General features: G+C 44.4%; 1 protein-coding gene across 4 annotated transcripts in view; it reads right to left on the bottom strand.

Annotated features, from left to right (window-relative positions):
• kremen1 (kringle containing transmembrane protein 1) overlaps window positions 1-19,631 on the bottom strand; it is a 335,721-nt gene that overhangs the window by 195,021 nt on the left and 121,069 nt on the right. For all 4 annotated transcript variants that reach the window (XR_008725485.1, XR_008725487.1, XR_008725486.1 and 1 more), the window contains exon 3: window positions 780-871. Coding sequence is in view for 1 of the 4 variants with exons in the window: in XM_055655566.1 (XP_055511541.1) it covers window positions 780-871 (92 nt within the window). In the remaining 3 variants the exon portion in view is untranslated. The remainder of the gene's footprint in view (window positions 1-779; window positions 872-19,631) is intronic.

The raw sequence follows: 19,631 nt of genomic DNA, 5'->3' as shown, positions 1-19,631 counted from the left end.
ATGATGCCAAACTACTAATATCATCTACACATGATCCACATCCCTCCATCCCCCGCTTATCCATGTACCTATCTTAATAATCCTCCTGAGAGGAATAGATCGGGTAGATACACAGTCTCTTGCCCAGAGTAGGTGAATCGAGGACCACAGGACATAGGGTTAAGGTGAAGGGGAAAAGATTTAATAGGAATCTTTATAAGAATCTTTAATAGGAATAGGTAACTTTTTCACACAAAGGGTGGTAGGTGTATGGAACAAGCTGCCAGAGGAGGTAGTTGACGCTGGGACTATCCCCACACTTAAGAAACTGTTAGACAGGCACATGGATAGGACAGATTTGGAAGGATATGGGCCAAACGCGGGCTGGCGGGACTAGTGTAGCTGGGACATGCTGGTGAGGGCAGAATGGTCTGAAGGGCCTGTTTCCACGCTATATCATTCTATGACTGTATGACCAAGTAAAGGTATAACCAAGGTAATATTAAATCCTTTGGCATTATTCAATGTTGGGCTATGTCAAGAACCCCAACAAATAGAAAGTGCTTCCATGTGAAGGAAATGCCGTTTTGGTTCTACCCTAATAGCCCAATAAATGCCTGTATTGTACCTGCCTCCAATATCACCCCTGGCAGCACAATAACATATCCACGCGAGTGCCCAGTGGATGGGGCTCCCCTGACGGGTGACAGAATGACTGACATGTCTTTACAAATGTACTTTCACACACATCATGGCGGCACATGTCCCAATGCCTGCCCACAAACACGTCTGCTACTCACTGTGACATGTCGATATGTCGCAGTATTTCCAGTACACGCCATCTTCATGCTCAGCAATGTAGCACCATGGCCTCACGTCATTGTCAGGGTTCCTAGAGAGGGAGAAAACTCATCATCAATCAGGCCTTGACTTTCATATACAGTTATCAAATCTGCGACCACGTTACATCAAACAGTTTTGGGGGATGCCCTTTTAAACATAAAAACAGAAAAATAGAAAATAGGTGCAGGAGGAGGCCATTCGGCCCTTTGAGCCAGCATCGCCATTCATTGTGATCATGGCTGATCATCCCCAATCAATAACCCGTGCCTGCCTTCTCCCCATATCCCCACTAGCCCCTAGAGCTCTATCTAACTCTCTCTTAAATCCATCCAGTGATTTAGCCTTCACTGCCCTCTGTGGCAGGGAAATCCAAATTCACAACTCTCTGGGTGAAAAAGTTTTTTCTCACCTCGGTCTTAAATGGCCTCCACTTTATTCTATGACTGTGGCCCCTGGTTCTGGACTCGCCCAACATTGGGAACATGGTTCCTGCATCTAGCTTGTCCATTCCTTTTATAATTGTATATGTTTCTAGAAGACCCCATCCCCGTTTATCCTTCTAAACTCCAGTGAATACAAGCCTCGTCTTTTCAATCTTTCCTCATATGACAGTCCCACCATCCCAGGGATCAATCTTGTGAACCTACGCTGCACTGCCTCAATCACAAGGATGTCCTTCCTTAAATTAGGAGACCAAAACTGTACACAATACTCTAGATGTGGTCTCACCAGAGCCCTATACAACTGCAGAAGAACCTCTTTACTCCTATACTGAAATCCTCTTGTTATTGCCAACATTCCATTAGCTTTCTTCACTGCCTGCTGTACCTGCACACCAACTTTCAGTGACTGGTGTACAAGGACACCTAGGTCTCGCTGCACCTCCCCCTTACCTAACCTAACCCCATTGAGATAATAATCTGACCCCTTGTTTTTGCCGCCAAAGTGGATAATATCACATATATCTATATTATACTGCATCTGCCATGCTATTTTGGCTATTTCGGTAATTTGAGCAATTTCCTTTAACAGGTCACTGGGACTGCTACCAGGCTGGAGGACGTTTGCCTGATTCCCATGCAATGGATACATAGAAACATAGAAAACAAGTGCAGGAGTAGGTCATTCAGCCCCTTGAGTCATGGCTGATCATCCAAAATCAGTACACTGCTTTCTCCCCTTATCCCATGTTTCCGATCTAACTCTCTCTTGAAAACATCCAGTGAATTGGCCTCTACCACCTTCTGTGGCAGAGAATTCCACAGATTCATAACTCTCTGGCTGAAAAAGTTTTTCTTCATCTCAGTCCTAAACAGCCTACCCCTTATTCTTAAACTGTGACCCCCTGGTTCTGGACCCCCTGATTTTTCCTGCATCATGCCTGTCCAATCCCTTAAGGATTTTAAATGTTTCTATAAGATCAACTCTCATCTTTCTAAATTCCAGTGAATATAAGCCCAGTCGATCCATTCTTCGATATTCTTCGATATTCTTTGATACACCTCTGCCACTGCAATAGACACAGCCGAGAGATCTCAGCAAGATGCATCTCCCGATTGAGGCTGCTATTATCACACTCCCCGTCACAAGCAAAAATAACAACTATTTTAATCTTCACACATTTAGTCTCAGTAAACGCATAAATGTCTCACCTAGCTACAGCTATCAATGGCCCTGTTTCCTTTATCATTGATACTTATTTTGCATATCTTTCATTCATTTGTTCTATATCTCTCCACATCACCGTCTATATCTAACGTTTCCCTTTCCTGTGACTTTCAGTCTGAAGAAAGGTCTCGTCCTGAAACGTCATCCATTTCTTCTCTCCAGAGATGCTGCCTGACCGCTGAGTTATTCAGCATTTGTGTCTAATCTCTTTGACAAGTTTCCATTTGTAGTTTACAACATTATACCTGTTTAGTCAACTGCTTTTTCATGAAGGCAGTGACTTTAGCAACTACAACTTTCCTCCTGGCCATATGCTTGTGATCATTCCCGTACTTACTGATCATGATTTTCTGTATGTTTTAAAAAATATATAACAATGGAGACGTGACAGGTTGGCTGAGGGACATTGGAATCAGAAAGAGGGATAAAGTACAGAAGCTACATAGGCCCTATCGTAGAGTACACAGAATAGCATCAGGCTGCACATTTCAACTGATCCATTGCTAATCATCTCCAAAAGGTGGTCGTTCTAATCCTATATCCACGCTGCTCCTCCCCAGCCATTCCTTCCTGCTGTTCAATGTCTTGTCCTCAAATGGTGTGTGACTAAAACCGGCAGCCACCTTGTGGCAGGCCCACAATGCAATGAATGCAATGTTGCTGACATTGGCCCAAATAAAAATTGTTGACATGAACATAAAAATACTTCCCTGCTCCACTTCACTGGATGTGATCTTCTCCTGACAACAGAACACAGTTCTAGTTTTGGCACTATTGAAAACAATCTAAGTAAAAGTTGATCAAGTTTCCGTTGATGGCAGCTGATGCACAAGCTCAGTGTTTGGTGTTTTTTAAGATACATCGTGGAAACAGGCCCTTCGGCCCCACTGAGCAGCAATCCCCATATATTAACACAAGCCTACACACACTAGGGACAATTTACACTGATACCAAGTATTCAAACCCAATCCAATTAACCTACAAACTTCAGGTAGACAAAAGTGCAGGAGCAACTCAGCGGGTGCAGCAGTATCTATGGAGCATAGGAAATAGGCAATGTTTCGTGCCGAAACCCTTCTTCAGACAACCTACAAACCTCTACATCTTTGCAGTGTGCGAGGAAACCGAAGATCTCAGAGAAAACGCACGCGGCCAAGGTGAAAACCTACAAATGCGTACAGACAGCACCCGTAGCCGGGTCTCCAATGAGGCAAGCACTATAACGCAGCAACTCTATTGCTGCACCTGTGTTCAGTAAGTGAAAAGCATACCGAGAGATTATTTAACAGTTCTAAAGACATGATGAACTCAAAGACTGTTTTACTTGAAGGACTGTTACAGGGAAAGTCAGTGGGTCACGAGGCTCAAGGCATGACTGTAGCTGAATCCCAATCCTGGAATGTCCAAGCTGACACACTTTGTAACTCAAGGCCATTCCTCCACAGGTTCTGTCAGCACAGATGCACAGAAGCATTTATGAAATCCCAGGGTGGTAAGTTTAAGCGGCTGCCCCACTGTGCCGACCGAGTTTAGAAGAGTTTCCCCTCGACTCAAACTCGCAGCATGGTCGACACGTGGTCCTAGTAGGTCCTATGAGGTCACGGGAACTCCCCTTCATGTTCGAGGGAAGTTCCCGCATACTCGCGACCTCAGTTTGGACGAGAAAAAATTTTCAGCATGTTGAAATATTTTCCGCGAGTAAAAATTGGTCGGCATTGTTCATTCTAACTGGTAGTGCAGTGGAGTGGGGTCGCTATTTAGTTACAGGCAGTCCAGGGCAGCCGTAGGCAATCTCCTTCGCTGACCGGGCATTTTAATTGGCTCATTGGAGCTTTCAGGACCAAGGAAAACCGACTGGTAATGTAAAATGCCCCCTAAATTTTATTGTAAGTTGTCTGGCTTCTTAAAAGTGTCTCACCACTTCTACTCTCCCCCCCCCCCCCCTCTCTCCCCCCCCCCCCCCTTCTCCCCCCCCCCACTTCTCCCCCCCTTCTCTCCCATTCTCTCCCCCCCGCACACCCTCTATAGCACTTACTGTACACTGAGCAGCCGTTGTTTACCTTCCTGTTCATATCAGGTATGAATTTCAGACAGCATTCCCCCGCTTTCCCTGGCCCCCGCCTTTGCGTTGGGTTTGTGTGTGTGTGTGTGTGTGTGTGTGTGTGTGTGTGTGTGTGTGTGTGTGTGTGTGTGTGTGTGTGTGTGTGTGTGTGTGTGTGTGTGTGTGTGTGTGTGTGAGTGTGTGTGTGTGTGTGTGTGTGTGTGTGTGTGTGTGTGTGTGTGTGTGTGTGTGTGTGTGATGTGTGGTGTGTGTGTGTGTGTGTGTGAAGGTGAAGACAGTGCTGTGTGTGTGTGGCACTGTGTGTGTGTTGTGTGTGTGTGTCCTGTGTGTGGTGTGCTGTGATGTGTGTGTGTGTGTGTGTGGAGGTGTGTGTGTGTGTGTGTGAGTCAGTGTGTGTGTGTGTGTCTGTGTGTGTGTGTGAGTCAGTGTGTGTGTGTGCGTGTGTGTGTGTGTGTGTGTCTGTGTGTGTGTGAGTGTGTGTGTGTGTGTGTGTGTGTGTGTGAGTGTGTGTGTGTGGCAGTGTGTGTGTGTGTTTGTGTGTGAGTGTGTGTGTGTTATATGTGTGTGTGTTGTGTGTGTGGTATGTGTGTGTGTGTGTGTGTGTGTGTGTTTGTATATGTGTGTGTGTGGTAGTGTGTGTGTGTGAAAGAAGTGTGTGTGTGGAGCGTGTGTGTGTGTGTGTGTGTGTGTGTGTGTGTGTGTGTGTGTGTGTGTGTGGAATGTGTTTAGAGGGAAAAATAGATCAGTTGATTGAACAGCGATTCAGCTCGAGGTTTTTCAGGCGAGTGCCCTCGAGGTTGAAGGTCGAAGACAGTCGCTGAAAAGTCGCGTCAGTGGGACAGGCACTTTAGTTTACAGATAAAATGTGGAAATGTCCTTCGGCCCATCAAGGCCATGCTGACCATCGATCTCTTGTACACTAATTCTATGTTATCCCATCCAACACATTGGAGGAAACTTACAAAGCCAATTAACCTACAAACCTTCATGTCTTTGGAATGTGGGAGGAAACCGGACTACCCAGAAAAATCCCATGTGGCCACAGGGAGAACATACAAAGTCCACACAGAGAGCACCCATAGTCAGGATTGAACATGGGTCTCTGGCATTGTGAGGCAGTAACACTACCCGCTGCACCACTGTGCCGCCCCATAACTCTGGGTCCAGAGTGGGAAGAGCCCTGAGTGCTTGGGGTGGTGAGGAGATGGCTCAGTAATGAATCAATTAATCAAAAGGCAGGAGGTTGGGGCAAGGGTCAACTGGCAAGGTTTTGGAAAAGTCAGATTGACGGCAGAGGGCTACGATTGATAATTTGGGGAGGTATTGTTAGTCAGAAGGCATGTGGTGAGAGGGTAGGAGAAGGTAGAGTAACAATAGCAACTGGGGGTGAAAGAAGGCCTTTGATAAAACAGCTGTGGAAGCCAATTTGAGTATTTTTATAGCGGAGGTTGATTAGGGTGAATAAAGGTGGCAAAGGTTCCAGGGAGAGGGCAGAGGAATGGGGTTTAGAGGGAAAAATAGATCAGCCATGATTGAACAGCAGAGTAGACTCGATGGGCCAAATGGTCTAATTCTAGTCCCATGACTATGAACGTATGAAATTGGTAGCCCTAGGGTAGAGTGATGGTCAGTAGTGAGACAGGGGGTAAGTAGTGAGGTCAAGGGATGAGAGTGATATTTAAAGGGAAGGAGGTTAGACTGTAGTTGAAGCAGATAGATAGCATTTAAAAGACATTTGGACAGGTACATGGATAGGAACATGGGCCAAACATGCGCAGGTGGGGACTAGTGTAGGTGGGGCAAGTTGGGCCGAAGGGTCTGTTTCCATTCTGTATGACTATATCTATGACTCTATGGCGAATAGAGGATTTTAATTTTCCCAATATAGACTGGGATTGCCAGAGTACCAAGGGGTTTGACGGGGTAGAATATGTCAAATGTGTTCAGCAAAGTTTCCTTTGCCAATATGTAGAGGGCCCTACAAGAGAGACGGCAAAGCTTGACCTGCTTTAAGGAAATTAGGACGGACTATTGACTGAAATGGCAATGAGCAAGCCTTTTGGGACCAGCAACCACAGTTCTATTAACTTTTAAATAATTATTGATAAGGACAGGGCTGGCCACAAGTTCATGTTCTGAATCAGGCCAAGGCCAACGTTAATGGTATGAGACAGGATTGTGATTGGAGTAGGAAGTTTGCGGGAAAAGGGATGGCTGTAAAGTGGGATACATGGGATATACAGGTTCCCATTAGAGTGCAGAGCGTTGCACACTGGTGCAGCTGGTAGAGCGCAACGCCGAGTTTGATCCTGACCTTGAGTGCTCTCTGTGTGGAGTTTGCATGTTCCCCCTTCGACCGCATGGGTTCCCTCCGGGTGCTCTGGTTTCCTCGAACACCCCAGAGACATGTGGGTTTGTAGGTTAAGTGGCCTGTGTATATTACCCCTCAGGTGTAGGGAGTGGGTGGGAAAGTGGGATAGCATAGAACCAGTGTGTATGGGTTGGCTGAAGCATCATAGAGCCACACAGCATGGAAACAGGCCCTTCAGTGCAGCTTGCCCATGCTGACCAAGATTGCCCATTTACACAAGTCCCAACTAACAGCGTTTGACCAATATCTTTCAAAACCTTTCCTATCCATGTACCTGTCCAAATGTATTTTAAATGGTGTGAACTACCTCCTCTGACAGCTCATTCCATATACCCACTACCCTTTGTGTGAAAACGTTGCCCCTCAGGTTCCTCCGATCACCTTAAACCAATGTCCTCTGCTTCCCCTCCATTGGGTGAAAGACTATGCATTCCCCTCATGATCTTATGCACCTCTATACAATCAACCCTAATCCTACTGTGGTCCAAGGAATAAAGACCTCGCCTACTCAACCTCGCCCTTGAGCACATCCCCTCGAGTCCTGGCTACATCCTCGTAACTCTTCTCTGCACCCTTTTCATCTTAACAATATCTTTCCTATAACAAACTGAACGCAATATTCCAAATGTGGCCTCACCAATGTCTGGTACAATTGTAATATAACATCCCAACTTCCATACTCAGTGCTCCCATTGATGATGGCCAATGTTCCAAAAGCCTTCATGACCACCCTATCTACCTGTGATGACACGTTCAAGGAACTATGTATCTGCACTCCATATCCATCAGCCCCACAACACTCCCCAGAGCACTGCCATTAACTGTGATGGTCCTGCCCTGGTTTGACTTTCCAAAATGTTACACCTGTCACTTGTTTGTATTAAACTTCATTAACTATTCCTCAGCCCACCTGCCCAACTCATCCAGATCCTGCTGTAATTTTCCAATGGCCTCCTTCGCTATCTATGATGCCACCCACTTTTGTGTCATCTGCAAAGTCGCTAATCTAAATCGCCTCAACTAAATCGTTGATATAAAAGACTTACAGTAATGGGCCATGAGACACACCACTAGTCTAGGCCTACAGTCCAAACAACAACATTCCACCATCAACCATGGCTTCTTTTCATGAAGCCAATTCTCCATTCAGTCATCTAGCCTTCCCAGGATAGCATGTGATCCAATGTTCCAATGCAGCCTACCATGTGGAACCTCATCAGATGTCTTGCTGAAATCCACATAGACAACGACTACGGCTTTGCTCTCATCAACCTTTTTAGTTACTTCTTCAAAATCAGATTTGTGAAACACAATGTCCCACCCTCAAGACCATGCTGACTTTCCCTAATCAGCCCTTCTATCCAAATGCATGTATATCTTATCTCTCAGCACACTCTCCAGTAATCTGCCTACCACAGACATTACACTTACTGGTCTACAGTTCCCAGGCTTTTCCTTGCAGCCCTTCTTCAATAGAATGTTCTGCAACATTGGCAGCCCTCCAGCCTTCCAGCGCCTCATCCATATCTAATGATCATCTATATATCTCAGCCAGGCCGCCTGCAATTTATTCTCAAGCTTCCCACAGTCTTTGAATATATCTGATCTGGCCCAGGAGATTTCCCCTTCAAACGCCTTTGGCCATTCAGCACCTCCTAGACTTATACTGACTGTCCTCAAGACACTTCCGTTAATTAGTCCAAATTCCCCCGTCTTCACATCCATCTCCACTGTAAACACAGATGAGAAACACCCTATTCTCTCCCTAATCACCCTCTTTCCCTAAATGTACATAAAATCTCTATAGATTTCCCTTAATATTATCTGCTAGATCTATCTCTGGCCTCCTCTTTGCCCTTCTGATTTCCTTCTTCAGTCTGCTGAAAGGCTTGTTTCCATGCTGAACTAAACTAAGACCTGAATTATTAACGATATTTCTCTCTCCACAGATGACCCCCTGATCTCCACAACAAATCCCTAATTTATGTGGGCATTTCAAAGTTGTTTGGCCTCTATGGACTTCATAAAGCATTTACTTCAGTGTAAATTGTTTTAAACATCCTAATATTGTTAAGGGTGCTATAAGAATGTAAGATCTTACTTAAAATTGTATCTGTTTAATATGTAGATATTACATCTTGCACCAGGAAGGAACAAAAAACTCTTTTAAAATTTAATGGCCATGATGAAGGGAAAGAAATACAATTGCTCATGGAAGAGTAAGGTTGAAGAATAAAGGATTGTGTGAGCAGCTTTTGGTAAACATGCTGCAACTGAAAGGTTAAGTCAAGGTGAGAAAATCAGCAGCAAGTCTGGAGACTTCATTAACAAAGGGGCTAGCACTGTCAAGCTATGAAAAGTCTTCTGCATCACAGCCTAAGAATATTGCCTGCCAATGTAAGCCCAGTGCAAAAACAAGATAAACTCAAAGCGTGCTCAAATAGTGTAGATAAGTTGGCACATCAAATGCCTATGAGATTACTTTCTGAAAACTACATTTGCAGTGGACCTCTCTAAGTAAATGGTTGCTCTGCCAACGCATAAATATTCAGTCATTAAACCAGGCCAAGTCCAGGAAATGCTGGTTAATTAAACATTTTCTGTGTGATACCAAACATGTAACGATGTCTGCTGCTGATTTAAAAGCAGGAGAACACCTTGTTTCATTTTTTAGACCTCCCGATTGTGTTTGACACCAGTGCATGGGTGTAGAGGCACCTGGCACCCCACGCTAACAAAATACAAAGGCACAAAAAGATCTGCCAATCTGGACCAGGCACCTGACCTGATCTGAAACCTACTGTGAATTACTGGGCGTTTTGATCATCCCAGCTTTATAATACATGATTTTGATAGAATGGAAGATAGACACAAAATGCTGGAGCATTTCTGGAGAGAAGAAACGGGTGACATTTTGGGTCGAGACCCTTCTTCAGACTCAGGAGAGAGGGAGAGGAGACTCAGGAGAGACCCTTCTTCAGGGTCAAGCGAGAGGGAGACATAAAGATATGGATGGGTAAGGTGTGAAAACAAGAGATCAAAGGGAATGAAGCTCAAGGTAAATGTAGAATGGGTCATTGTTAGTTGAGGGGAAGGTGCAACTGAGGCATACAGTCAGTAAAACTAAAACGTTAATGTATTTAACAACCAGGAGATCAGGAAAGGCCCAGGCAGACTGAGCGAAGGTGTTCAGCAAAACGATCGCCCAGTAATGGGTGACGTTTCAGGTCGAGACCCTTCTTGATGTTGGCCGGTGGACTTAGTCTCATATGAAAACAACATCAAATGCCTTCAACTAAAATAAATAAGAAAGTCAGAAAATATCTGACAGGTAAAAGGAACCAGAGAAATGACAAATCATAATAAGAGTTTAAAAACAGACCATATCTATATTACTAAAACTCTGTTCTTGACCGGTTTTGGCGATCTGTGCTGCGATTTCCGAGAGAACGCCACCACCTACGGCCGTCATTTTTGGCCACCTCGCTCAGAGCCCCCCTCCGCCGTATGTGTGCCGAGGATTTTTCCCGTCGATGAAATATGATAGCGATATTAATGATTTTACAAAATTCTCCATTCGTTCTGCTGCCCCCGCTGGCAGCAGGGGGGAGGGACTATAAAACCAGGAAGTGGTGTGCCTCAATCAGTCTCTGCAAGTGGTGTGCCTCAATCAGAGCTCTGAATGACACTGACAAATGTCTACAGCACTGTGAGTACCCTTAATTTGGTTTGAAAATGAAAATATGGTTAGAGGTAAAAAAGCACTGCCTGCAAATGGTTGTTTGGGTTTGGGTTGAAGTAAAAAGGCACTCTCTCTCCCCCCCCCTCCCTCTCCTCCCCTCTCCTCCCCCCTCCCCCCCCCTCCCTCCCTCCTCTCCCCTCTCCCCCCCCCTCCCTCTCCTCTCTCCCCCTCCCTCTCCTCCCCCCCTCACTCTCCTCTCCCCCCCCCTCCCTCTCCTCTCCCCCTCCCCCTCCCCCCCTCTCCCCCCTACTCCTCTACCCCCTCTCCTCCTCTCCCCCCCTCCTCCTCTCCCCCCTCTCCTCCACTCCCCCCCCCCTCTTCCTCCCCCCCCCTCTCCTCCTCTCTCCCCCCCCCCACAACCGCACATTGGGGGAACAGACCCAATGGGCCTGCACTTGGTCTATTATATCATAAAAATGTTACAATCAGACTTAAGAAAATGCGGCAGAGAGAACAGTGAGCCGGGATAATAGGACTGATGATAGCCGGAAGTAGGCTCTAATTAACACTGGCAACTCCCGCAAAGTACAAAATGTCTTTAGCGATAATTGGATTAAATGGCTGTCTAATGTCCCTTCAAATAAAATATACTTCGAGTTTTAATTAATATTAACATTGGCAAGAGACAGCTTGAGTATATTTCACAAAAATCAATTTCTCACATAGTAGGGAGAAATGGCCATGGCCCTGGACCTTCACGGACCTGATTTAACCAAACCTCTTCCAGAGCAGTGCTCATAGTCATAAAGTCATAGAATGATACAATGTTGAAACATCCCTTCGGCCCAACCTGCCCACATCGGCTACATGTCCAGCTACACTAGTCCCATTCGCCTGCATATGGTCCATCTCCCTCCAAACCTGTCCTATCCATGTACCTGTCCAACAGTTTCTTAAACATTGGGATAGTCCCAGCCTCAACTACCTCCTCTGGCAGCTTGTTCCATACAACCATATATAGGGTGGAAACGTTTTTCCTCTTTTCCAGATTTCTTCCCCCCCCAACCCACCTGCTCACCACAATCAGTCTGAAGAAGGATCCTGACCCGAAACTCCATGTTCTCCAGAGATGCTGCCTGACCCATTGAGTTACACCAGAACTTTGTGTCTTTCCTTTCAGAAGATAGGCTGATTGACAAAATTGCCTGGTAGAATGAGCTGATAGAAATTGCATCCCTTGAAAAGAAGAACTCACGTTGAAAGGGTGGTGATGATGGTGGAGGAAGGTTGGTGTGTTGGACACATGGAATGACTAATAGGGTTAAAGTGTAATTGTGGTCGCAGCAGTTGATGGAGGCAATGATTTTTATTCATGTTAGGAGTGATTCAGTGATCATAGTGGCCTGACGTAATATGGTAGTGCACCATGGTGTGGTTGACAGTTACAGGTTGGGCTAGGCACATTCCCGTAGCTTTCCAATAAGTTATGGGGAGAGGGCAGGAGAATGGGATTGGGAGGGAGAGATAAATCAGCCATGATTGAATGGTGGAGTAGACTTGATGGGCCGATTGGCCTAATTCTGATCCTATCCCTTATGATCTTATGATCTCATGACAGAGCCATCCTTTTATCACCGGTATCTGGAGAAAACATTCCCGTGGCTCCTTGTGGGAAGTAAGTTGGGTTGAGATTCAAGATTGAGGGTTAAAGTTTCCATCCAGAGATTTGATCTATGGACAAAATGATGAATAAATGTAACTGTCAGCAGTGCTTGCCCCTCATTGGGACATTTCCTAAGACATGATCAGATGCAGGTGAATGCAGGTTCTTGTGAACAAGGCAGAAACCTCAGAAACATCATTTATGTCTTTTCAACGTCAGCACCCACTCCATTTTCTACAACTTCCTTTGATGCAGGTGGATCTGCTCCAAATGAAGGATGATTCCACATGCCCATGAGATGAGTAAGTCATCTCATGGGGAGATACCGCACGCACTGACTGTTTTGTTCTCGATGTCTCCTACAGAAAGGAGTGGGCAATTTGTTCCTCCTTACACCCATATGTAACATTTGCAGTGCTTGTATGATAGGGCAACCCTACCAGTTCCAATAGCTCGCTTGCTATTAAGCTTTTCAGCATCATCGTCAGTCTCTACGTATTTAAAGACACAATTGTCGACATTAAATTGCTGAGGGATGCTTTTGCAGTCACAATCTACACCTCCAGCTGTGACAACGAGTCAAGTCTGGATCAGAATTAAGTGCAACACATCACGCGATGAATGGTTGCATTAACGTGGGGGCAACATTGAGGAGCATAATGAGACACCAGCAATCTGAAGACAATTCCTGTGGTGAAAAACAGAGCTGTCATCTTTTGCTCGGCACAGAGAAATGATCATTAATATTTTATACCTATCATTTTCTTTATTGGATCCATACAGAGGTAGGAAATAATTCAGTTTACAAGTTAGGCGGTAGTGCATGGCTGTTTTATTTTTCTTTCAGTGCTTCTCCTTTCCTGAGTAGAGACTCCTAGGGATAAGGTTGCACAGCTGCCCCAGGTTGATCTGTCAGTCTGACATCAGATGTGAAGAAGCCTGCTATTGTGTGTTAGGACTTAGACACATCTGAGCTGTTTTGTAAAGGAGATGTGCCTGATGAATTTAGTTGACGTTTTAATGTGGAAGTCATCAGCAGGATGGATAAGGGACAGGTATGAGTTTCAAGAAGATAAATACATTTCCAAAAAGCCTTTGATAAGGTTGCACAAAAGAGATTAACAAAAATGAAATTAGAAACTTCCTTCGAACAAGCGATATCAGAGACAAAGAACAGGGAGAAAAGTGACATATACCAGATTGATAAAACATGAACATTTAAGTCCGACAAACATCTGATCTGCGACTTCAATAATAGTGTCATCGAGACACAGCACAGTAACAGGCCTAAAGATAGACACAAAATGCTGGGGTAACTCAGCGAGTCAGGCAGTATCTCTGGAGAGAAGGAATGGGTGACGTTTCAGATCGAGATCCTTCTTCAACTCAGAGTCATGGGAGTGGGTAACGAGGGATATGGAAAGGTACAAAGATCAAATGAATGAAAGATATGCAAAATAACAAATCAAAGCCAGCAAATCAACTATTTACCCTGATTCCAGTTTAGTGTGGCCTCATTCTGTCAATGGAGAAGGCCCAGGACAGAAGGTTCAGTGGGAAGGGACGTTAAAATGGTTATCAACCAGAAGACCTAGCAGAGCTTAAATGTTTGGTGAAACATTCGCCAAGTTGACGCTTGGTCTCAACGATGTACAGCAGGCCACATTGGGAACATCGGATGCAGTAGATGAGGTTCGAGGAGGTGCATGTGAATCTCTGTCTCACCTGGAAGTGTTGCTGAGGTCCACAGATGGAGGTAAGGGAGGAAGTATAGGGACAGGTGTTGCATCTCCTGCCATTGCAGGGGAAAATACCTGGGGAGGGGGTGGTTTGGGTTGGAAGGGATGAAGTTGCGGACAGAGTGGTCTCTGCAGAAGATGGAAAAGGGACGGAGATGGGAAGATGCGACTGGTGGTGGGATCATGTTGGAAGTGACGGAAATGTCAGAGGATTATGCGTTGGATGTGGAAGGCCAGGGGAATTCTATCCTTGTTCCGTCTGGGGGGGAGGGGGACACAGAGGGGATGCAGCTGATAGGTCCATCTATGATAGCCGGGGGGAAACCACACTTGCTAAAGAAAGAGGACATGTTGGATGTCCGAGAATGGAAAGCCTCTTCCAGGGGGTAGATGTGGTGGAGACAGAGAGACTGATATGAGGGGATACCATCTTTACAAAGGGCAGGTTAGGAGGAAGCATAGTTCAGATAAATGTGGCAATCGGTAGGTCCGTAATAGATTCACTGGTGGGTTAATATTTGTGAGGGGTATGTTCACCCTTCCATGGTGACCTAACAGAGGCTCTGTGTGATGCTTGTGCCCAGCTAGGTGACTAACAGTAATAAACCCTGGAAAACCCTGGAAAATTGCAAAGAGTTTAGTTAAAAAGACCATGAAGGAGGTTTTCAAGCTCAATCATGTGCAAGTACTTTATCTCTGTGTTTCCCAGCAGTAGTTGCCTGCAATGTTTACTGTCTCTTAGCCTGGTGGCTGCTGGGAAGCAAGTCCAACCCACGATTCTACAGCACAGCATCAGACACGGCTGCCATAGAGCTGAGTCAAATATCCAATGGGGGAACATTTCAAAGTGCTGCTTTTCAAACTGTTTGGGTAAGCTGCTGTGCAATAGACAAGTTCAAAAGTTCATAAGTTTTTAGGAACAGGATTAGGTTATTTGGCCCATCAAGTCTACTGTGCTATTCAGTCATGGCTGATTTATCTCTCCCTCTCAACTCCATTCTCCTGCCTTCTCCCCGTAACCCCTGGCTCCCATGCTAATCATGAATCTATCTATCTATGCCTTCAAAATATCCATTGGCCTCCACAGCATGTGTTTGGAAGGCATGGGATACAAAGGCCAGTGATGGCAGCGTCGTACACTGAGTGAGGAACACAACCCAGAGATGCAGAAATCACCATCAGTTATGCCAGTGATCAATAATGCAGAGACATAGGCAAAGCAGTGGTGATGTCCAATGGATTGTAGTGTTTGTTCCTTCTTTTACTGTAAGTAAAAATGAGGACTGCAGTTCGCTCCTTTCACTGTTACTCTCTGTCGCAGTGACAACTGCACACTGCACAATGTCATTGAATGATCTCATCAACAATCAGACAAACATATATGCCAAAATACATTGCATCCACAGTAACCTGCCCCAATTGCTGATGATTACTTGAAGTAATTCATGACATGACTTCAGAATTAAGGGACAGAAGTTTAGGGGTAATATGAGGGGGAACTTCTTTACTCAGAGAGTGGTAGCGGTGTGGAATGAGCTTCCAGTGCAAGTGGTGGAGGCAGGTTCATTGGTATCATTTAAAAATAAATTGGATAGGCATATGGACGAGAAGGGAATGGAGGGTTATGGTATGAGTGCAGGCAGGTGGGACTAAGGGGAAAAAAATTTGTTCGGCACGGACTTGTAGGGCCGAGATGGCCTGTTTCCGTGCTGTAATTGTTATATGGTTTGTTATATGGTAATTGCTAGCCCAGTGTTGTGCATATAATGCTTCTTGCACACACATTACACTAGAGAAAGTCAACCAGTCCCATTTGCCCCCTCTTTCTCAGGGGTATTTTTCCCCAGTGTTTTGCTCTGTTGCAGATCTCCCTCAACTAACATCTGTGATAGACACAAAATTCTGGAATAACTCAGTGGGACAGGCAGCATCTCTGGAGAGAAGGAATGGGTGATGTTTCAGGGACTTCGGCAGACTGTGATGTAGTACACAACCTTTTTGTGCAGTGAGATCTTTCAGCCTAACTGGTTGTAACAACAAGAGATCTCTACTCACAGAAATGCCATTTTTTATTAGCACTGAAGTTATATTTTGTGAAGAGCTATCGTAGTTATTCCAGACTGCTGCTGCTACACTTATGTGCCTGTCCCACTTAGGCGACTTTTTAGGCGACTGCAGGAGACTATGCAGTCGCCACATGTTCGCGGGTAGTTGTCGGGGAGTCGCCTTCATGGTCATGAGGAGTTCCCGCATTCTGGCAACTAGTCGCGGCTTCATTATGAGCGCCGTGAATTTAGAACCAATAGACACTTTTTTTTGCAAGCTTTAGAACCAATAGACACTTTTTTTTGCAAGCTTTAGAACCAATAGACACTTTGCAAGCTTTAGAACCAATAGAGACACCTTTTTTGAAAGCTTTAGAACCAATAGACATTTTTGTGCAAGCTTTAGAACCAATAGAACCAATATTTTGCAAGCTTTAGAACCAATAGACATTGTTTTTGCAAGCTTTACAACCAAAAGACATTTTTTTATTTTTTTTTTTTTAAATTTTTATTAGAAGTTAATACAGCACAAAACAGTACAGTGGAGCCTAATTTTAGGCGCCAACTATGTAATACCGTAATCCATTCTATGTACAACCACTAGTTTTATGTTATGAGAAGGAAGTAAGCAAGACAAGAAAAAGAAAACAATAGAAAGAGGAAAAAGTGGAAAAATAGATGGTAGAGAGTAGAAAAACGTGAAGTGTGTATATAAAAAATAAAAAAGGAAGAGAGAAAGTGGAAAGTAGAAATAGAAGAGAAGGCCCCTTAAAAGAGAATTTTTCAAATCTGTATTCGGAGATGTAGCTCTATCCGCGTCATGAACTGAAATCAGCAATATTTACGGTACCGCTGCATCACATGATTCCAAAAAGTCGATGAAAGGAGACCAACTCCTTAAGAATTGGTCATATTTATCTATTAGTCGGAGTCTCATTTCTTCAAGGCGTGCTATGTCCATCATATTCCTAATCCACATTTTAACAGTTGGTGTGGTTGTAATTTTCCAAAATCTAAGTATCAATTTCTTTCCAATTATTAACCCATAATTAAAAGACATTTTTTGCAAGCTTTAGAACCAATAGAGACTTTTTTTGCAAGCTTTAGAACCAATAGAGACACTTTTTTGCAAGCTTTAGAACCAATAGACATTTTTTTTTGCAAGCTTTAGAACCAATAGACATGTTTTGCAAGCTTTAGAACCAATAGACATTTTTTTTGCAAGCTTTAGAACCAATAGACAATTTTTGCAAGCTTTAGAACCAATAGAGACACTTTTTGCAAGCTTTAGAACCAATGGACATTTTTTGAAAGCTTTAGAACCAATAGAGACATTTTTTTTGCAAGCTTTAGAACCAGTAGACACTTTTTGCAAGCATTTTAGAACCATTAAGGGCACTCACATTTGAGTAGACATGTGTTCAGTGATATCCACAGCTCAGAGAAATGTGACCCTCTGCCTTCCTCCAGCTTGCAGACACTGATTGAGGCACACCACTTCCTGGTTTTATAGTCCCTCCCCCCTGCCGCCAGGAGGGGCAGCAGAGAGAATGGGGAATTTTGTAAAAATATTAATATCTCTGTCATTTTTAAAATCCTCGGCACACCTGCGGCGGAGGGGGGCTCTGAGCAAGGTGGCCAAAAATGACGGTCGTAGGTGGCGGCGTTTTCTCGGAAATCGCAGCACAGATGGCCAAAACCGGTCAAGAACAGACTTTTAGTAATATAGATTGTGTGTTCTTTTAAGTGTATCGCTGCTGGCAAATTCATTTCACTGCACCTTCGGGTGCATGTGACGAATAAATTGACTTTGACTTGACTTTGACTTTGGTTAGAAGAAAGAACAAACTGAGATGGCCTCACCATGCTTGAGTTATTCTAAAGGCCACCAATAAGGGGAAATATATAAAGAAAACAATGGCAGAGATATTTAAGAAATTTACCAAAGTAGTGATAAATGGAAGCTTAAATCATCCTGATATTGACTGGAATAGTAATGGTATATAGATTGGGTAGACAGTCAGAATCTGCCATAGATCGGGTAGAAAGTCATGATCTTTTTCCCAGGATGAAAAAAATCAATTACTAGATTTTTGGACAAAGGGCATAGCTCTAAGGTGAGAAGGGCAAGGTTTAAAGGAGACAAGTGGGACCCATTGGATCCCTATTGTACGGGAGGCCTGGTCCCCCAATGCAACCCATTCCCCAACGCATTATTGCACCACTAACCCGTAGCCCCCACGGTAGGCATGGTCTCCCAACTCAACCCGTTCCCGAACGTAAGATTCCAACACTCCCCTGCCTCCCTCAAAAGTGGACTTTAAAAAAATCCAATTGCACTTCACCTGCCTGCCGCAGCAGTTCCAATTGTAATACCAATTCACCCTCCCCCTCCTGTTGAAGCACTTGCTGTGAAATCCCATTGAGGTGAGAAGTTCAGAGTGTTCCTGTCTTGCAACTTAATATCGAATTGTGTTCGAGGCTGGCAGGAAGGATTTTAAGCGTAAAAATCGTGTTAAAAGTTGGAATTTTTAAAGCTTTAACCATCAATAACATGAAATATAGCATCATCACTGGAAGGTCCTGGAAAAAGGCTCTCTCTGAGAAGCTGTGGTTACTGTTGGCAACATCCCAATGTTATGTCATTGCGGCAGTCGGCAGCTTGAGAGCCCATTGTGATTGGTACACTGTGAGTGGCATTGTGACATCATCATTGGAACCTGCTGGGAAAAGGCTCTCTGAGGGCTAAAAGGCCTTTTATAAAAACTTTAATCATGAATAACGTGAAATATAGGATGAAACCTTAAGTGAACCTAATTATGGCATGGAGGGGAAAAATATGAGTATGAATATGTAAAAATGTAAACGTGAGTGGGTAGAAACATAGAAATTAGGTGCAGGAGTAGGCCATTCGGCCCTTCGAGCCTGCAACGCCATTCAATATGATCATGGCTGATCATCCAACTCAGTATCCCGTGCCTGCCTTCTCTCCATACCCTCTGATCCCCTTAGCCACAAGGGCCACATCGAACTCCCTCTTAAATATAGCCAATGAACTGGCCTCAACTACCCTCTGTGGCAGAGAGTTCCAGAGATTCACCACTCTCTGTGTGAAAAAAGTTTTTCTCATCTCGGTTTTAAAGGATTACCCCCTTATCCTTAAGCTGTGCCACTTGTCCTGGACTTCCCCAACATCGGGAACAATCTTCCTGCATCTAGCCTGTCCAACCCCTTAAGAATTTTGTAAGTTTCTATAAGATCCCCTCTCAATCTCCTAAATTCTAGAGAGTATAAACCAAGCCTATCCAGTCTTTCTTCATAAGACAGTTCTGACATCCCAGGAATCAGTATGGTAAACCGTCTCTGCACTCCCTCTATGGCAATAATGTCCTTCCTCAGATTTGGAGACCAAAACTGTACGCAATACTCCAAGTGTGGTCTCACCAAGACCCTGTACAACTGCAGTAGAACTTCCCTGCTCCTATACTCAAATCCAAATCAAATGAAGAAGATACAAAACATACATACAACACACATACAAGATGAGACTTTTAGTATATAGATAGATGTGCAGGAGCA

Source organism: Leucoraja erinacea, chromosome 25 (assembly GCF_028641065.1).
Source record: "Leucoraja erinacea ecotype New England chromosome 25, Leri_hhj_1, whole genome shotgun sequence".
Lineage (NCBI taxonomy): Eukaryota > Metazoa > Chordata > Chondrichthyes > Rajiformes > Rajidae > Leucoraja > Leucoraja erinaceus.
This window is presented reverse-complemented; position numbering and strand designations above follow the sequence as displayed.